General features: G+C 37.8%; 4 protein-coding genes across 5 annotated transcripts in view; all 4 read left to right on the top strand.

The window, feature by feature from the left end:
- Positions 1–1,785: 1,785 nt before the first annotated feature.
- Positions 1,786–2,973, top strand: LOC125200484. The gene has a single exon (XM_048098124.1). The coding sequence runs from the start codon at positions 1,786–1,788 to the stop codon at positions 2,971–2,973; it is 1,188 nt and encodes a 395-aa protein (XP_047954081.1).
- A 1,877-nt stretch (positions 2,974–4,850) lies between these two features.
- LOC125202042 overlaps positions 4,851–17,326 on the top strand; it is a 21,301-nt gene continuing 8,825 nt past the window's right edge. The window contains exon 1 of one of the 2 annotated variants that reach the window (XM_048100366.1): positions 4,851–4,962. The gene's annotated coding sequence lies outside the window, so the exon portion shown is untranslated. Of the gene's footprint in view, positions 4,963–11,162; positions 11,201–17,326 lie in introns of those variants that run through there. The other variant, XM_048100374.1, reaches the window with a different exon arrangement.
- LOC125200473 lies at positions 5,405–6,156 on the top strand. The gene is made up of 2 exons (XM_048098115.1): positions 5,405–5,780; positions 5,822–6,156. The coding sequence occupies exons 1-2, from the start codon at positions 5,405–5,407 to the stop codon at positions 6,154–6,156; spliced, it is 711 nt and encodes a 236-aa protein (XP_047954072.1).
- On the top strand, positions 11,208–12,620 carry LOC125202033. The gene is made up of 2 exons (XM_048100346.1): positions 11,208–12,433; positions 12,488–12,620. Exon 1 carries the CDS (start codon positions 11,236–11,238, stop codon positions 12,376–12,378), a length of 1,143 nt encoding a protein of 380 aa, XP_047956303.1. The 5' UTR covers positions 11,208–11,235; the 3' UTR covers positions 12,379–12,433; positions 12,488–12,620.

Below are 17,326 nucleotides of genomic sequence, written 5' to 3'. Positions count from 1 at the left end.
ATATTCTGAAATTTCTCCCTACATTGACTTGAACCTCTAGCTTATTGGTTAGAGCTAAATTATGATGTACCTTCGAGGAAATATGATAAAATTGAAACAATACAAAACTAAATTGTGATTCATCTTTCTAACTAGTTTGATGATTCTTACTTCTTATGGTGGTAACTAGAATTTTTGATGTATTGATCGTTTCAACTTCTGATCAAGCTAAAATGAGATTCATCCTCCTAACTAGTTTGATGATTATTAGTTTATAATTTCAAAATTTTCGCTTATTAATTTGATTTTAATCGTCCTAGTACTACATTTCATTTAAGTTATTAACTAGTTTGACGGCTTTGAATTTAGCAAATGGTTATGTTTTTCTAGCCCCAAAAGGAGACAATTACTTAAAATTTGAAATATATATTATCGAGTCTAACTTATTATTCATATACATAGATAGTGTTCAATAAACATTTCCATAACATGCTCATTGGCACAGTTAGAGTAAAATTGCACTTTGTCATTAAGTTCTAAGTAAATAGTTTGATTTCTAAGCCCTATAAGTAGATGATGAGTAAGGGCTTGCTCGACTGTCCTGATTGACATCCATAGATAGCGATAAGTAGATAAATTGCACTTTGTCATTAAGTTCTAAGTAAATAGTTTGATTTCTAAGCCCTATAAGTAGATGATGAGTAGGGCTTGTTAGATTGTCCCGATTGACATCCATAGATAGAGATGATTTGGTACATTACATCGTAGTAATGATGTTAAAGTATTGGAAAAAATAAATTCGCCCACCGTGGGGCTCGAACCCACGACCAGTTAAGAGCCTTGCGCTCTACCAACTGAGCTAGACGGGCTTAATTGTTGAACTAAATAGTAATTATAACCTCTAATTGTAATTAATCATAGTAAGACATAAAAGTGTAACTAAGTGTACCTCTTTCAAATTTTTAAAGCCATAAATAGTGATTGATATTCAACAACTCTGCACTTGATTAAAAAAGTACTAAAAAGAATACATAAGCACTTTTACATTCATTCGACTCAATTATGATAGGGATTATTGAACAACGCCAATAGACTATGTTATAGATCGATCATTAAACCTACTTTTTTCTCGAACTCTCTTTTAAAGAGGATATCTCGTGTTGTTTCGATATAAGAGATTTATAAGATGGTGGATGCCAACCAAAAGAGGAGCATGTACGAATTATGATGTTCCGTTTGGTTGATATCAACATAAATATGAAGGTTAAATTAACGAAAACAAAATACGCTGATTTAGTTATATGCTCAGTTCATTTATTTGACATCTAATTTTATTAGACAATGTAAAAATAAAGAATCAGCAATTCTAGTTAAGTAATGAGGATCATCTTCGTCCAAAAAAAGCAAAAAACAATTATGATCACGTATCCATCAACATTCGTCCTCATTCATTACTCTAAAACAATGTCGAATAATACATCAAATCTCCCAACTAGTACTAGAATATGCAATATAATTAATCCACAAATTTATACTAATCTTGTTTTAACACCCTGGGTCCAAACTTGACATTGTTTTTTCAGAAGGCTATAAATTTAAACATAATTAAAATAATTGTTTTCATGTATTCTTTTTTAAATATAGCAAAAATGCCTAAAAATTACAAAGAATTCCAATTTCCCAGTTCGATGAAGACTAGAACCCTAAACCCTAACAAAATCCCTCTTAATCGACGCGAGCATTCATTTCATCCAAATTGCGCAGCATATGTATGATTCGCCGATCCCAGTCTAGAATAATTTTGTCATGATTCACTCAATTTTGCGCCGAAATTTCATCTCATCGTTTTCGACGAATCTGCGCCCGCCAGATGAAACCGTAGCTCGATTTTTCCTCCCTGTGCTTCATTTCTCAACTTCTACAGAGAAAAAATCCGTGAACAACCCCGCATTGTATGATTTATTGCTGCAGAAGCACAAATTTTCACCTCAGGTAGCTCTGATTGCGGCCTCCGCTTCAACCCAATCGAAAACCCCCGAAGAGTATGATTCAATGCTCTCATTCTTCCGAGAGATCGGCTTTTCCAAATCCCAGGTTGAGAAAGCGGTGAAGTTTCTGCCTCAGCTGCTCTCTTCCAATCTCGAGAAAACAATCAAGCCGAAAATCAGAGTTTTCCAAGACATGGGCTTTCCCCGCGGCGTCATTGCCGAAGTCCTCTCGAAGGAGCCGAAGATCTTGCATCGTAGCGCTACCAAAGCGTTGATCCCTCGACTGACTTTGCTGAGGGAATTGCTGGGATCCAACAAATGTGTATCCCAAGTGCTTAGGAAGGCTCAATGGATGCTTAGCACGGATTTGAGGACGAACATGCTGCCTAACGTCGAGCTTCTCAGGAGCTGTGGCGTGTCGATGCAGCAGATTCTCACGATCTGCTGCTATGCACCGCGGTTCTTCTTGAATAGGCCAGAGGTCGTGAGGAAATACGTGGACCAGGCTGATGAATTGGGGGTGAGCAGGGGGTCTAGAGTGTTTGTGTATGTGGTGGCGGTTATTGGGTCGATGGCGAATGGGAGGTGGGAGCGAAAGATTCAGGCTTTTCGGGATATCCTGGAGTGCTCGGAGGATGATATCCTGAGAATGGTGAGGCAGTCACCGCAGGTGTTTACTGTGTCGGAGGATAAGCTGGTGAGGGTTAAGGAGTTGCTGATTGGGACTGGGAAGTATACGGCTTCTTGCATCGTTGGGTGGCCTAAATCGGTTATGTACAGCGCTGAGCAGCGGTATAAGCCCCGGATTGAGGTTTTGGAGATGTTGGAGAGGAGGGGTCTGATTCGAGCATGGCCACATCTTCCTGCGTTGTGTAAGATGTCAAATGATGTGTTTTGTAAGAAGTTTGTGAGTCCTCACTTGGATGAAGTTGGTGAGTTCTCGTGGCCTGTAGAGCTCGGGATGGGAAACGAGATGAGAAACTCGTGTAAGCTGCAGAGAGGATAGGGCTAAGCATCAGTAGTTTCTTTTGTGGTTTTTTTGTGATATTAGGGAAGAATTAGAGGCACCCTTTCTACTTTCTTGCTTGGTGCCATTTTTGGTTGCATTTGATTTAGTAATGTGTTATTTTGAGGGTATATTTGAATCTAAGCAGCAGTCCATATTTGGTCTGGACTTGATCTTGATGCATCTATGCCCTTTCTTGGCAAATAATTTGTCAATATGCACTTTGCCTTTAGCTTTTTCTTTAACTAACAATGTTGATAATGAGTTTATTATTCTAAGAGCTTAGTGCCATTGCCATCTATGTTGCATTGTTGATGACAGCAATGCTGGTCTTGGCAGTACTACCGTCGAGTTAGTCGGGATGGCAACACCCGATGGTGGATCTAGGATTTTCCGTTTTGGGATGCGATAAATAATTATAGTTATAGCTATTTAAAGTCCAACCAATCCCTTTTGTGTAACTTGTTTTCTCCAAATTCTACTGTGACTTAATTTTTGTAATAAAAACTTCACGAAGATATAGTTTTTTTTTTCCCCACTTTTGGTACCACTTACTTTCACCCAATACTTTTACTTAGAACTCACGCTCAGTCTGAGACTTTTGGAGAGAAGGAATCTGATTGAAAAGTGGCCAGCTCTTTCAGTGTTTTCTATCTTTACAGATGCTGAATTTTTTGACACGTTTATCAAGCCTTATTATGATGAGATTGGCGAAGAACGCATCATAAAGGTATTTGTCGAGAGGCAAAAGAAGAAGCTTTATAAGTAGATGCTTGGTGAATTTGTATGAATGCAAAAAAAGAAGCTTTATAAGTAGATGCTTGGTGAATTTGTATGAATTAGTGATGCAGATTAGTTAAGCTAAAAAGGTAATGCTCATCAACATAGTGTAGCATGTTCTTGTTCTTGTTCTGATTGCTTGTCCTGAGATTAGCAACATAGGTGTTACTTGTTCTGATCTGATATACCTTTTGCTGCATCTTCTCTGATTTCCTAAGACTGTATAAAGTGTGTTTTTTTTGCATTGTTTAGTGATGTTGTTTCACTTCCAATGTTTTGATTTGAACAGGTAAAAAATTCCAATGCAACTTAATCTCTCTTCTAGAGAGAAATTCTTGCCATTTGTTATAATTATTATTATTATCACCATATAGTTTAGCTACAAGATTTTATAATACTACTATTTTACATTTTCCAATCTGTAATAATCAAGTGATTGAAGCAAAAAGAATAAGGCATATGGGATTGTTTGTTATACATTGAGCCATGTTTGTTATGCTTCTTCTTCTCTTACTAGTTACTTGTATGATGTTATATCATTATCACTAATAATACTATCATCAAGTAATAAGTCAAAATCTTCATCTTGACATGGTTGACAATACACTCATCAATCGGGAAAATCTTGTTACTACAAGAAAGTTTTATGTAAATTAGACATTATTGTTTTTTATTTCAATTAAATTGAAAATTTAAATAAATCGATTAACTGAAAGTTGAGATTAAAATTCGTTGAAAAATATGGCTATAATCAGAGAGTAATATTTTCTATCTTCTACTATATGAGTATAATTTAAACACTAACTTTTTTTAGGTCACTTTTTATCAAATAAAAAACATATCACTATATTATTATTATTATTATTATTATTTTTTTATTGAAATATAAACATAAATTTTAAAGTTCATACGCCAGATGACTCTAACTTATAAATTTTGATCTGCGCATTAACTACCTCGGCCAACACTCACACATTGTATTATTATGGGCTAGTAAAATAAATTAAAAATAAAACTTATTCCTATAATAAATAAAAAATTTAAATTTAAAAAAAAAATGAAGAAGCAAAAATGACATCATTTTAACTGTATTTTATTTTTAATCGAAATAGCATCACTTTGGAACTGAGCTTCCTCGCTCTCTTCCATGGCGACGGCGCTCCTCCAAAACCCCTCATTCCAGTAGCTTCAATTCCTTCGATTTCACAGGCAAGTCGTTTTTTATTTCTGTTGTTTCTCTCAACATGATTGCAATTGCACGCAAGAATCTCTCCTCTTTGTTTATAAACCCTAATTCATTTCTCTGCAAATCAAATGTGCTCTCGTTTTCCACTCGGAGGGTGAAAACACTAATCCCTAGCCCTGAAATCTGCGATGTTTTGGTCAATAAACATCAATTTTCTCCTGAATTGGCTTCATCGCGTTTACCTAAACTTAGAGATCCCCAAAGAGCTGATTCAGTGCTATCATTCCTCAAAGAGAATAGCTTTACGACTACTCAGCTGCAGAAACTTGTCATATATAATCCTCGGTTCTAGGGTTTACTATTGAGGATATTAAATCCAGATTGAAGGTGTTCCAAGATTTGGGGCTTTCTTCCGAGGAGATTGCCAAGATGATTTCCAGTAATCAGGCGATTTTACATTCAAGTATGGCGAACAAGATCATTCCCAATTTATCGATGCTCAAGGGCTTGCTGGGATCCAATGATGATGTGGCCAGACTTGTGAAGAGATGCCCCCGGGCTTTGTTAGCCGATTTGGAGAAAACATTAATGCCAAATGTGCAAATCTTGAAGAAGTGTAGTATACCAATGGAGTGCATCCTTCACTTGCTCTACCTTCGCCCGAGAACTTTCTTGGTCAAGTCGGATACTATGATGAAATCTGTTGAAAAGGCCATTGAAATTGGGGTGCCTCTCACTTTTATTGCTTTTATCAATGCTGTTGATCTTTTCAATTATACAAGCGAAGGGATGTGGGAAGTCAAGTTGCAAACACTCCGTGATTTGGGATTTTCTGATGAAGGTATAGTCACAATGTTTAGGAAGCAACCTGTTGTTTTTCAGCATCTGGAGACAAATTGAAGAAAAAAATAGAGTTTCTTCTTGCTACTGGGAAGTTCAATATATCCAGTGTTGTAGCTTGTCCCGTAGCACTTGCGTGCAGTATTGAGAAGAGGCTTGAGCCGCGGATGCAAATTCTGAGACTTTTGGAGAGTAGGAATCTGATTGAAAAGTGGCCTAGTCTTTCAGGAATTTCTTCGTTTACGGATTATATGTTTTTTGATAAATTTATTAGGCCTTATTATGACGAGATTGGCGAAGAGTGCATCATCAAGAAATTTGTCACAGGAAAAAAAAGAGTTGAAGGTGTAAGCAAATGCTTGCGGAGCTCAATTTGAAGTAAGGTTAAGTGAAAGGTGAATAGATGTTTAGTTTCTTATTAGGCCTTATGGCGATGAGTTCACTGAAGAACACATCAGAAAGATGTATTTCAAGTAGCAATGTTTAGGTAAACTAAGGAGGTTAGAATCATTCCGCTGTTTGGTGGTGTTTATACTTTTATTACATTCAAGTATGGCGAACAAGATCATTCCCAATTAATTGATGCTCCAGGGTTTTCTAAATCGATATGGCCAGACTTGTGAAGAGATGCCCCCGGGTTTTCTAAATCGATATGGAGAAAACCTTAATGCCAAATGTGGAGATCTTGAAGGGGTGTAGCATACCAATGGAGCGCATCCTTCACTTGCTCTATACTCGTCTGACATGTTTTGTGGCGTCTTCTTGTTCTTGTTCTGATTGCTCGTCCTGAGATTAGAAACACCGGTGTTGCTTGGTCTGACTGTAATTGTGTTTATTGCCTTGTTAGTGAAGTATTTTTACTCCAAATATTGTGTTCATCTTGGATTAACTGTTATATAGTAGTAGTAATTCCTCTTTCTGAATTGGTTTATGTTAGTAATACTAATCTGTCAGCATCTTTAAGTCTCTATGTTATGGTTAGTGATTTTTCAGTGTTATTCCTTTTCTGATCAACAGAATTCTCAACCTGGTTGAGTTATGTACATATCACTTATTTTTTGAACATCATATCAAAGAGTGAGTGATATGTAAAAGATTTTTGTGCCATTTTGTTTATGGTATACGGGGCCATCGTCGCCTCCAACATTGCACAAGGCGCGTTAGTCCGGTGCCGTTCGGGCACCCAACTGTCTTCTAAGAACCATTTATTAATATCAAAACCTACATTAATATCCCTCCTTAATTGATTTTACAAAAAGGTGCACTCCGCCATACAATGATCCTGAACTAATAGTGTCCGACTCCCCGATCTCGTCCCTTTCAGCGGTCAGGAGGGCTGTGAATGTCTGAATCTATGACAACAATTCTCTCCGACACGGGATTTAAGAAATATTAAGAAAATGTATTCAAAAGGTAATGCCCCAAAGTAGCGGAGTTGTATTACTTTTTGGGTTGTTGTCTTTTACTTTTTTTGCCAAAAAATTTATCTTCTCATATTTTACTCTCTCTGTATATCCCTTACTTTACTTTTCTTTTTTAAGTATTTTTTTTCTCTTCTTTAATCTTTAACATATTAATTTTAAAATTCTGTATAAAAAAATGCCCCAATTATCTTGAAAAGGAGAGAGTATTAGTTTGGTAATAAAATGTGAATATAATACATATTACTCCACTTTTTTTATTCCAAAATGTTAAACATTTTAACCTGGAAAATAACGGACGAATTAAAATAGAAAAAGGGAAGAGAGTCGATAAACTTAGAGCGTCTCCAATGGCGGACGTCGCGGTAGGACGACGCCGACGTCCGACCGGACGTCCGCCGTAGTGGCATGGAAGGGCGCCCACTCCCGTCCCCAACGCCCGTCGGATGGGCACGCCCGTCACCCCCACGGGCGGGCGGACATCCGCCGTAGTGGCGAAGGTCGGACGTCCGAGTTTGAATTTTTTTTTTAAACTCTATAAATAGGGCAGCTTAAACTTCATTTCATTTACACCACTTGTTTTGACAAGTTTCTCTCTCTAAATCTACAAATTTCATTTCTACTACAATGAAGTACAACAAGAACTCCCCCACCACGAGCGGAGAAAACACACCCACGATTCCCACCGGAACGGAGGGAAACTTTGAGGGGATGAATCCCCAAATGGCGGGGATGACGGGGATGGGCGGTATGCCGGGGATGACTCTCCAAATGTTCTACAATATGTACACTTGGATGAGTCAGATGAGTGGGATGATGCCCGGGGCCGTGGGGATGGGTGATATGCCGCCAAATATGGCGGGGGTGGGTGGGATGATGCCCGGGGCAGTGGGGATGGGCGGTACGCCGCCAAATATGGTGGTGGGTGGGTCGATGCAGCACAGGAGCCCGAAGACGCCTAGGGAATCTGTCTATCGTCCATATATAGATTTGTTGGCCAATGAATCCCCTAGTACTGTTCCGGAGACTTAGTACGCCGGCATCGAGACTTTCTCTTTTGAGGAGCTGGGAGCGGAGTTGGGGCTATCGCCGATCCGTGAGACTCCCGATGAGGCGGAGCCTGCTGCAAAGGGCAGGAGCAAAGGCAAGGGCAAGGCCAAGGGCGGGGGTAGGGGCAAGGGCAAAGTCCCGAGCTCTTCCTCGCACACGAGGACAGAGGAGGAGGAGGGTGAGGATGAGAATGAGAGGAGGACGATCTGGACCGTGTGGGAAAATGCCGCTCTTGCGAAGGCATGGATCGGTGTAGTAGAGGATCCCTATGTCGGGCCGAACCAGTATGTTGACCGAATGTGGCATCGCATTAGTCAGGCCTACCTCATAGTCAAAGCGTCTGGGGCGAAGCCTCGCACTTCCGAGAAATGCCAGAAATAGTGGCTTCGGTTGAAGCCTAAGCTCAGTCGTTTTGCTGCCCTCTACCAAAACAACATGCGCATGGCAACCAGTGGCATGTCTGAGGATGATGTGAAGAAACAAGCCTAGGCCCAGTACCCGGACAAAGAATTGAAGTTCAAAACATTTGACCAATGGGAGGCCTTTCTCGTGGTCAGGGAATAGCAAAAGTTTGCGATTGGTGTCGAATCGGGCTGGAAGCGGACGAAGATCAACTCTTCCGGTGAGTACAGCAGCAGTGCTTGGTTCGCACGACCTCCCCGAAGCCGAGGAAGTGGCCCCGCTACCACGATCAGACTCTCGCCGTCATCGTCGCCCGATGGGGCAAAAGGCTGCACAGCGGATGGCGAGGGGAAGCGGCAGCGGCAGTGGGTCCTACGAGGTCAAATCGGAGGCCCCAGAAAGCCCAGAGAACGACCATCTCGCCCGCGCGCAGCTAACAAAGACCCTGATGCAGAGCACGAGTAGGTGGTATAGCGCGCATGATCCTGAGTTTAAAAGGCTGTGCAAGGATGTGGTAGACCAATGTCGGTACGATTTAGGGATGCCACTCATTGATGATTATTGCGTTGAGATTGGGGGCGGGGACGTCGGAGGCGGCAGCGGCACGGGCGACGGGGACGACGAGGAGGAGTGAGAGCCGAGGGTATTATGTAATTTTATTTTTAAATTATGTAATTTTTTTTTAATTATGTAATTATTTTTAAGTATTATGTAATGAAGTTTTCGAATTTTTCCGTATTCCGTGTCGACATTTTAATTCCGTAAATTTTAAGTCCGTAAATTAAATAATTGCGGGAAGTCCTAGTGCAGTGGGAAGTCTTAGTGATGTGGCAGTGGAATGGGAAGAGCTAGTGATGACGTGACAGACAGTTTTTGTGGGAAGGGCTAGTGGAAGTTCTAGTGGGAGGGGCGCCACCGGAGACGCTCTTATGATATTGTCCTATTTTGTGGACAAGACTAATAGATTTTGTGTGCGTCGTTTATACTCAAATTTATTGTGAAATAAAAGAGAAAAAAGAAAATTATTTGTATATAAATCCCTTTTTTCCGTTACATTATCTTTCCATTAAAATTTGATTTTTTTCCTATAATAAATCAGAAGAAAATGTTGATAATAAATCGTTGCTATTAATTACTCCCTCCGTCCCGGCTAATATGACACATTGCTTAGCCGGCACGAGATTTTAGGAGTTATTGGTTAAAATGTTTAATTGGGGAGAGAGAATGTGAGTGTAAGTATTAAAGTAAATAGATAAAGAAAGATGTAGTATATTTTAATAGGAGTAAGAAAAAGTGGTTTGGTGTATTAATTGGAGAGAGAAATTTACCAAAAAAAGGAAATGTGTCATCTTAGTTGGGACAAACTAAAAAGGAAAACGTGTCATCTTAAGCGGGACAGAGGGAGTACTACTATAATGAAAATGGCACTTTGGAACTGAGCTTCTTCACACTCTGCAATGGCAACGGCGCTCCTTCAAAAATCCTAATTCCAGTAGCTTCGAGTCCCTTGAGTTTGCAGAAAGTAAGTCGTTTCCGTTTCCGTTTCCGTTTCTCTCAACATGATTTGTTTCAACCGATTTGAGACGATGCCCCTGGTTTGTTTCAACCGATTTGGAGAAAACCTTAATGCCAAATGTCGAAATTTTGAAAAGGTGTAGCATACCAATGGAGCGCATCCTTTACTTCCTCTACTCTAGTCCGAGAGTTTTCTTCGCTAAGTCAGACACTATGATGAAATTTGGGGTCCCTCACACTAGTGATTTTTCTGAGTTATTCCTTTTTCTAATCAACAGATTGTTGGAGTTATGTACCTATTGTATCTCTTATTTATTGAATATCATCAAAGAGTGAGAGATATGCAAAAGATTTTTGTGCCATTTTGTTTATGATACACGGGGCTATCGTCGCCTCCGACATCGCACAAGGCTCGTTAGACCGGTGCTATTCGGGAACCCAACTGTCTTCTAAGAACCATCCATTAATATCACATGATCAATTGATTTGGGGGTGCAGTTGTGCAAACTTGGCCCTTACAACTTTGGTCGAGAAAGTATGGTTACAATATACAACTCGAGAAAGCATTTGTCGTATCGATTGCAATGGATGATTGACAATGGGGCCATTAAAGGAAGCACCTGCCCCGTGCACGAATAGGTGAAGGTTCTGTTTGGATTTTGTATCTACGTAGATGGTTTTTTTTTTAAGTAGTTCGAATTTTAATACAAATTTGATAATGTAGAGAGTTACATGTAAAAAAAAGTACTAGTTGAATTATTATTAGTTGAAAAGTAAAAGTCTATCTTATTTGTGGACGAGAGTATATAAATGGTGTGAGCGTCGTTTATGTTAAAATTATTCGTGAGATTAAAGAAAAATAAGAAAATTATTTATATATAAATCCCTTTTTTTATTACTCCTACATTATCTTTCTAAACACTTAATTTTAAATATTGATTGAATTTGAAACTGAGCTTCTTCACTCTGCCATGGCGACGCCGCTCCTTCAAAATTCCTAATTCCAGTAGCTTCAATTCCTTCGATTTCACAGGCAAGTCGTTTTTAATTCCTGCTGTTTCTCTCAACATGATTGCAATTGCACGTAATCATCTCTCCTCTTTGTTTATAAACCCTAATCCATTTCTCTGCAACTCAAATGTGCTCTCGTTTTCTACTCGGAGGGTGCAAACACTAATCCCTAACCCTGAGATCTGCGATTTATTGATTAATAAACTCCGATTTTCTCCTGAATCGGCTTCACTAGCTTCATCGCGTTTTCCGAAATTAAGAGATCCCCAAAGAGCTGATTCAGTGCTTTCGTTCCTCAAAGAGAATAGCTTTACGACTGCTCAGCTGCAGAAATTAGTAATATATGATCCTCGGATTCTAGGGTTTACTATTGAGGGTATTAAATCCAGATTGAAGGTGTTCCAAGATTTGGGGCTTTCTTCCGAGGAGATTGCCAAGATGATTTCCAGTAATAAGAGGATTTTACAATCAAGTATAGCAAACAAGATCATTCCCAATTTATCGTTGCTGAAGGGCTTGCTGGGATCCAATGACGATGTGGCCAGACTTTTGAAAAGATTATCCTGGTTTGTGAGACATGATTTGGAGAAAACCTTAATTCCAAATGTGGAAATCTTGAAGAGATGTGGCATACCAATGGAGCACATCCTTCACTTGCTCTATGGTCTACCGCGGGCTTTCGTGGTCAAGTCGGATATCATGAGGAAATCTGTAGACAAGGCCATCGAATTCGGGGTCCCTCGCACTTCAGTTGTTTTTATCTATGCTGTTTGTCTGTTTCACTCTACGAGCCAGGGGATGTGGGAAGCCAAGCTGCAAACTCTCCGTGATTTGGGATTTTCTGATGATGATGCGTTGGCAATGTTTAGGAAACAACCTACTGTTTTTAGAGCATCTGGAAACAAAATGAAGAGCAAAATTGAGCTTCTTCTTGGTACTGGGAAATACGGGGTTGCTAGTATAGTTGCTAACCCGGTGGCACTTGGCTACAATATCGAGAAGAGGCTTGAGCCGCGAATGCAAATTCTGAGACTTTTGGAGAGTAGGAATCTGATTGAAACGTGGCCAGGTCTTTCATTATTTGCTTCGTGTACGGATTATATGTTTTTTGATAAATTCATTAGGCCTTATTATGACAAGATTGGCGAAGAGTGCATCATCAAGAAATTTGTCGCAGGAAAAAAAGAGTTGAAGGTGTAAGCATATGCCTGCGGAGCTCAGTTTTTTAAGTAACACTGAATAGGTTAAGTAAAAGGTGAATAGATGTTTAGTGTCTTATTAGGCCTTATGGCGATGAGATTACCCGAAGGTGTATTTCAAGTAGCAATTGACTAGGTAAAATTAGGAGGTTTGAACCAGCTCTCAAGCTGTATATGTATGATGCTTATTTATCCATTCTTGTATATTTCAGCTTTTATTGCTCAAGAAGTATTTCTACTCCATATATTGTGTTAAACATGATTGCAATTGCACGCAAATGTAATTCATCTTCCTCTTTGTTTATTAAACCTAATTCATTTTCCTGCAACTCCTCAATCCACCTCTTTTCCACTTGGAAGCTTAAAAGACTAATCCCTATCCCTGAAATCTGCAATGTTTTGGTCAATAAACACCAATTTTCCCCTGAATTGGCTTCACTTGCTTAAAAGAATGTTTGCAGAATGTTGAGGATCGTTTCACAACTGCATATAATTCTCTTGCAGAAAAACTTATGAAGGATCTCATAAGCATGCAATATGATGACTATGTACGAGCATGTGATGGACATAAATAACATCTCTTCTAAGCTAGAAAAGTTAGATTGCAGGTGGATAAAGATTTCTTTGTCCAATTTATCTTAACTTCCTTACCTCCTTAATATGGACCATTCCAAATTGATTCACTATAAAAGATTAGTTGACTCTTAAAAAAAATAGGAAACGTATTGGTCTAGGAGGAGAGTCCATCTCATGTTCACATTGCAATCGAAGGAGCGTCTAAAGGATAATATTCATTCGAATTTATCATTCTTATGGCATAAAGGAACTATCATATTTCTAGTGAAATAATTAAGAGGCTTGTAAAGGATAATATTCTTTCGAATTTAGTCTTTACAGTTACTGTTTGTGTGGATTGAATTAAAGGTGAACAAACCAAACACAATAAGAAAAATGCCACAAGAAGCACTGGGCTCTTGAAATTATACATACAGATATTTGCGGACCTTTTGATGTCTCGACTTTTGGTGGAGAAAAATATTTTATCACCTTTATTGACGATTTGTTTCGCGTTATGGATTTATTTATTGCAAGAAAAATATCAGGCACAATTGAACATTTTATGACTGAGGATGAAAGACAATTAAGTAGAAAGGTGAAAATTATTCGATCTGATAGAGGTGGTGAATTTTATGGTCGTACCACTAAAATAAATCTATTACATGGACCTTTTGCCAAATACTTAGAAAAGCATGACATTTATGCTTAATATGCTATGCCAAGTACGCCTCATCAGAATGATGTTGCTGAGAGACGAAACCGAACTCTCATGGGAATGGTTAGAAGTATGATGATAATTCTACATTACCCATATTGTTGTGTGAATTTATGCTCTTATAACCGTTATTTATGTATTAAATCGAGTTTCTAGTAAGGTTGTACCAAAGACTCCCTTATGAACTTTGGACAGGTAGAAAATCCAATTTGCAGCACCTTCATGTTTGGGGCTGTCCAGCAGAAACTAAAATATACTCTTCGCAAGAAAAGATATTGGATTTTAAACACTTAGTAGTTACTTTATGGGTTACCAGAAAAATCCAAAGGGTATAAGTTTTATTGTCCTAATGATAGCATGAGAATTGTGGAAACTGGAGATATATGATTCCTTGAGAATGGTGAGATCGGTAGAAGTTCTAACACTCGTAATGGGGTCATTGATGAAATAAGGGTATAACCTTCTTCCTTCATTTTCTCAAGAATTAAGTGTGTCAAATATTGTTGAATAGCCTAACAATATTTGAATGACTAACCACTTAATGATGATGCCAAAGTCATTGAACATAGGTGTGGAAGAAGTATCTACAGGAGTGCCATTAAGGCGTTTTCTATGAAAACGAGGGTTGGCCATTTTTGATGACTATGTGATATATCTCCAAGAATCTAAATGCGATAGGGGTATGCATAATGATCCGGTTTCATTTTCACTAGCCATTAAGAGTAATAATTCTAATAAATGGGTTGATGCCATGATAGAAGAGTTGAATCTATGGATTTAATGAAGTCTGGGACCTTGTCGCATTGCCTGATGGACACAAGTGAATTGGGAGTAAATGGGTCTTCAAGACCAAATTCGACATGAACAGTTTAATCGAACGATTTAAAGCCAGACTTGTTGCCAAAGATTATACTCAGAATCGATAGCATTGATTATAAAGAGACTTTCTCTCAAGTATCAAAGAAGGGCTCACTTAGAATCATTTTGGCACTTGTAGCCCATTTTGACTTGGAACTACATCAAATGGATGTGAAAACTGCTTTTCTAAATGGCGATTTGGAAGAAGAAGTCTACATGAAATAAATTGAAGACTTCATTAAGAAAGGGAATGAAAATTTAGTCTGCAAACTTAAACATCAATTTATGGATTGAAACAGGCTTCTCGACAATGGTATTTTAAATTCCATGACACTATTACTGCTTTTGGTTTTAAAGAAAACGCCGTTGATCAGTGCATATACCTCAAGGTTAGTGGGAGAAAGTTCATATTTTTGCTTCTGTATGTTGATGATATATTGCTTGCTAGTAGTGACATTGGATTACTACATGACAATAAAATTATCTCTCTAAAAATTCCAACGTAAAAGATATGTGTGAGACATCCTACGTCATAGGATAAAAATATCTTGTGATCAATCACCTGTACTTTTGGATTGTCTCATAAAAGCTACATAGATCGAATCTTTTAGAGAGATATGGCATGAGTGCATATTCTCCAAGTGTTGTTCCAATTCATAAATGTGATAAATTCAGTTTGAATCAATGTCCAAAAACTGAATTAGAACCTAAAGAGATGGAAAATATTCCTTTGCATCTATTATGGGAAGTTTGATGTATGCTCAAGTCTTTACTACCAGACATTAGCTTTGCGTTCAAAATGCTAGGTTGTTACCAAAGTAACCCTGCATTGAACATTGGAGAGTTGCAAAGATGATAATGAGATACTTAAAGGGGACAAAAGATTATATGCTTATATTTAGGAAATCTGATCAATTAGAAGTGATTAGATATTCTAATTCAGATTTTGATTTATGTGTTGACTTTAGAAAATCAACTTTTGGTTACATTTTTCTTATGGCCGGAAGAGCCATGTCATGGAAAAGTGTAAAGCAAAGTTCTAATTCAACACCCACCATTAAAGCTGAATTTATGACTTGCTTTGAAGCATTAATGATTGCAAAATTTTATTTCAGGCTTTGGTATTGTCTCCTCAATATCCATGTCCTTGAAATTGTATTATGATAATAGTGCAATCGTATATTTCTCTAAGAATGACAAGTATTCAAAAGGAGCTAAACACATAGAATTAAAGTTTCTTGTCGTCAAAGATGAAGTTTGGGAACAAAGAATATCTATGTAATATATAAGCACACAACTTATGGTTGTTGATCCATTGACTAAGGCGTTACCGCCTAAGACATTTATGGAATAAGTTAACAGAATGGGTCTTGGGAATGGAAACGTCTAATCTTTTGTTTCCATGTTGGTTCAGACACTTAAGATATGAATATTTTGAATTCAATAAAGTTGTTTCTACTTTTCCTGCATATACTTATTATTTGATATGCATGTGTACGTTTTTAGTATTAATGCAGGAGGTCTTGAAATAAGACAATTACGGACACGGTGTCACTTTTAGATTATATTAGAGTGGATATTGGTGATGTGGTACATGGAAGGAACTATAACTATTGAATGATATACGCCCGCCATGACCCGCATTAGTAGTCTCTCTAATATAATACTTATGTTTGCCAATGATGAAAGTATTTATAAATCCAATATTATGCGCGCCTTATGTTTTTATGTCTATTTTTACTGTGGCTCTGTCAAGTGTGACAAGTGAAAGAATCGAAAACTTTATGTCCCGCATGTTCGCCAAGTGGGAGAATGTAAGTTTTATGTCTCACATATGTGACATGTGATAGAATCCTAAATAGAATTGGATCTTAATATAATACATTATTTGGTATAAGACACATTTTACCCTAATTATTTGACTATCAATTAATTATTGTCACATATCAATTAATTAAATAATCATATTATATTTCTCTAAAGAGAATATATGTTTATATATATATATATAGTCCTATTATCCACAAATCCACTCTTAAAGACCGAACCACCGAACCCTACCAAATTAGGGCTTTTAGATCTAGTTTTTTATGGATAAGATACATAAATTTATAAATTATTTTCGCCTTCATCACGAGCCTATTTTAATTCATCTGAAGGTAAATAAGTCATACTAACATGTTACGAAGATTTAACTTCGTTGCAGAACATATTACTTCATTCTAGTAGGTTTTTACTTCATTCTAGTGGATTTTTACTTCATTTCAGTACGTAAATGTGGTTTCGCCGTTGCGTGTCGGTCTTTCTCTCTACAATATCTATCACCAACGCCATGGCGCTAATATGGTTTAATAAACACATGGAATAATGTAATAAATTGTTGGAATGAAGTACGTGTAGAAGCATTTGAAGTAGAGAATGAAGTAATAAACCTATATAATGAAGTAAAATGGGCTAGTAATGAAGAAGAAAAAATTTCGCAGCTAAAGCACATCTCATAAAAAAAACTAGATCTAATGGCCCAGATTTGGTCTCTAGTTCGGTCTTTAAAATTGGTTCGACATTGATCACAACTCTATATATGTGTATATATATATATGTATATATATATATATATATATATAGGGAGCACTAGGGCGCATCCTTAATTAGAGTGCTAACATACATCCAACCACGTGCTGCCATGTGGCACGAAAAATGCAATATTGTATATATAAAAATGCAATACACATTTGTGAAGTTGTTCATGCATTTCCGCAGATTGCATTTTAGTTATAGGAAAATTGCATTTTTAATTGTTAAGTTTTGCATTTTCACA

The sequence above is a fragment of the Salvia hispanica genome, chromosome 1 (assembly GCF_023119035.1).
Source record: "Salvia hispanica cultivar TCC Black 2014 chromosome 1, UniMelb_Shisp_WGS_1.0, whole genome shotgun sequence".
NCBI lineage: Eukaryota > Viridiplantae > Streptophyta > Magnoliopsida > Lamiales > Lamiaceae > Salvia > Salvia hispanica.
The sequence above is the reverse complement of the archived record's forward strand: the minus strand, read 5'-3'. Positions and strand labels throughout refer to the sequence as shown.

Excerpts from the sequence above, each read along its gene's own strand:
- LOC125200484 (XM_048098124.1), top strand. The coding sequence starts at position 1,786 with ATGATTCACTCAATTTTGCGCCGAAATTTCATCTCATCGTTTTCGACG.
- LOC125200473 (XM_048098115.1), top strand. The coding sequence starts at position 5,405 with ATGGCGAACAAGATCATTCCCAATTTATCGATGCTCAAGGGCTTGCTG. Across the intron at positions 5,781-5,821 it reads TTTGGGATTTTCTGATGAAG|CATCTGGAGACAAATTGAAG; the intron begins GTATAGTCACAA and ends GTTGTTTTTCAG.
- LOC125202033 (XM_048100346.1), top strand. The coding sequence starts at position 11,236 with ATGATTGCAATTGCACGTAATCATCTCTCCTCTTTGTTTATAAACCCT.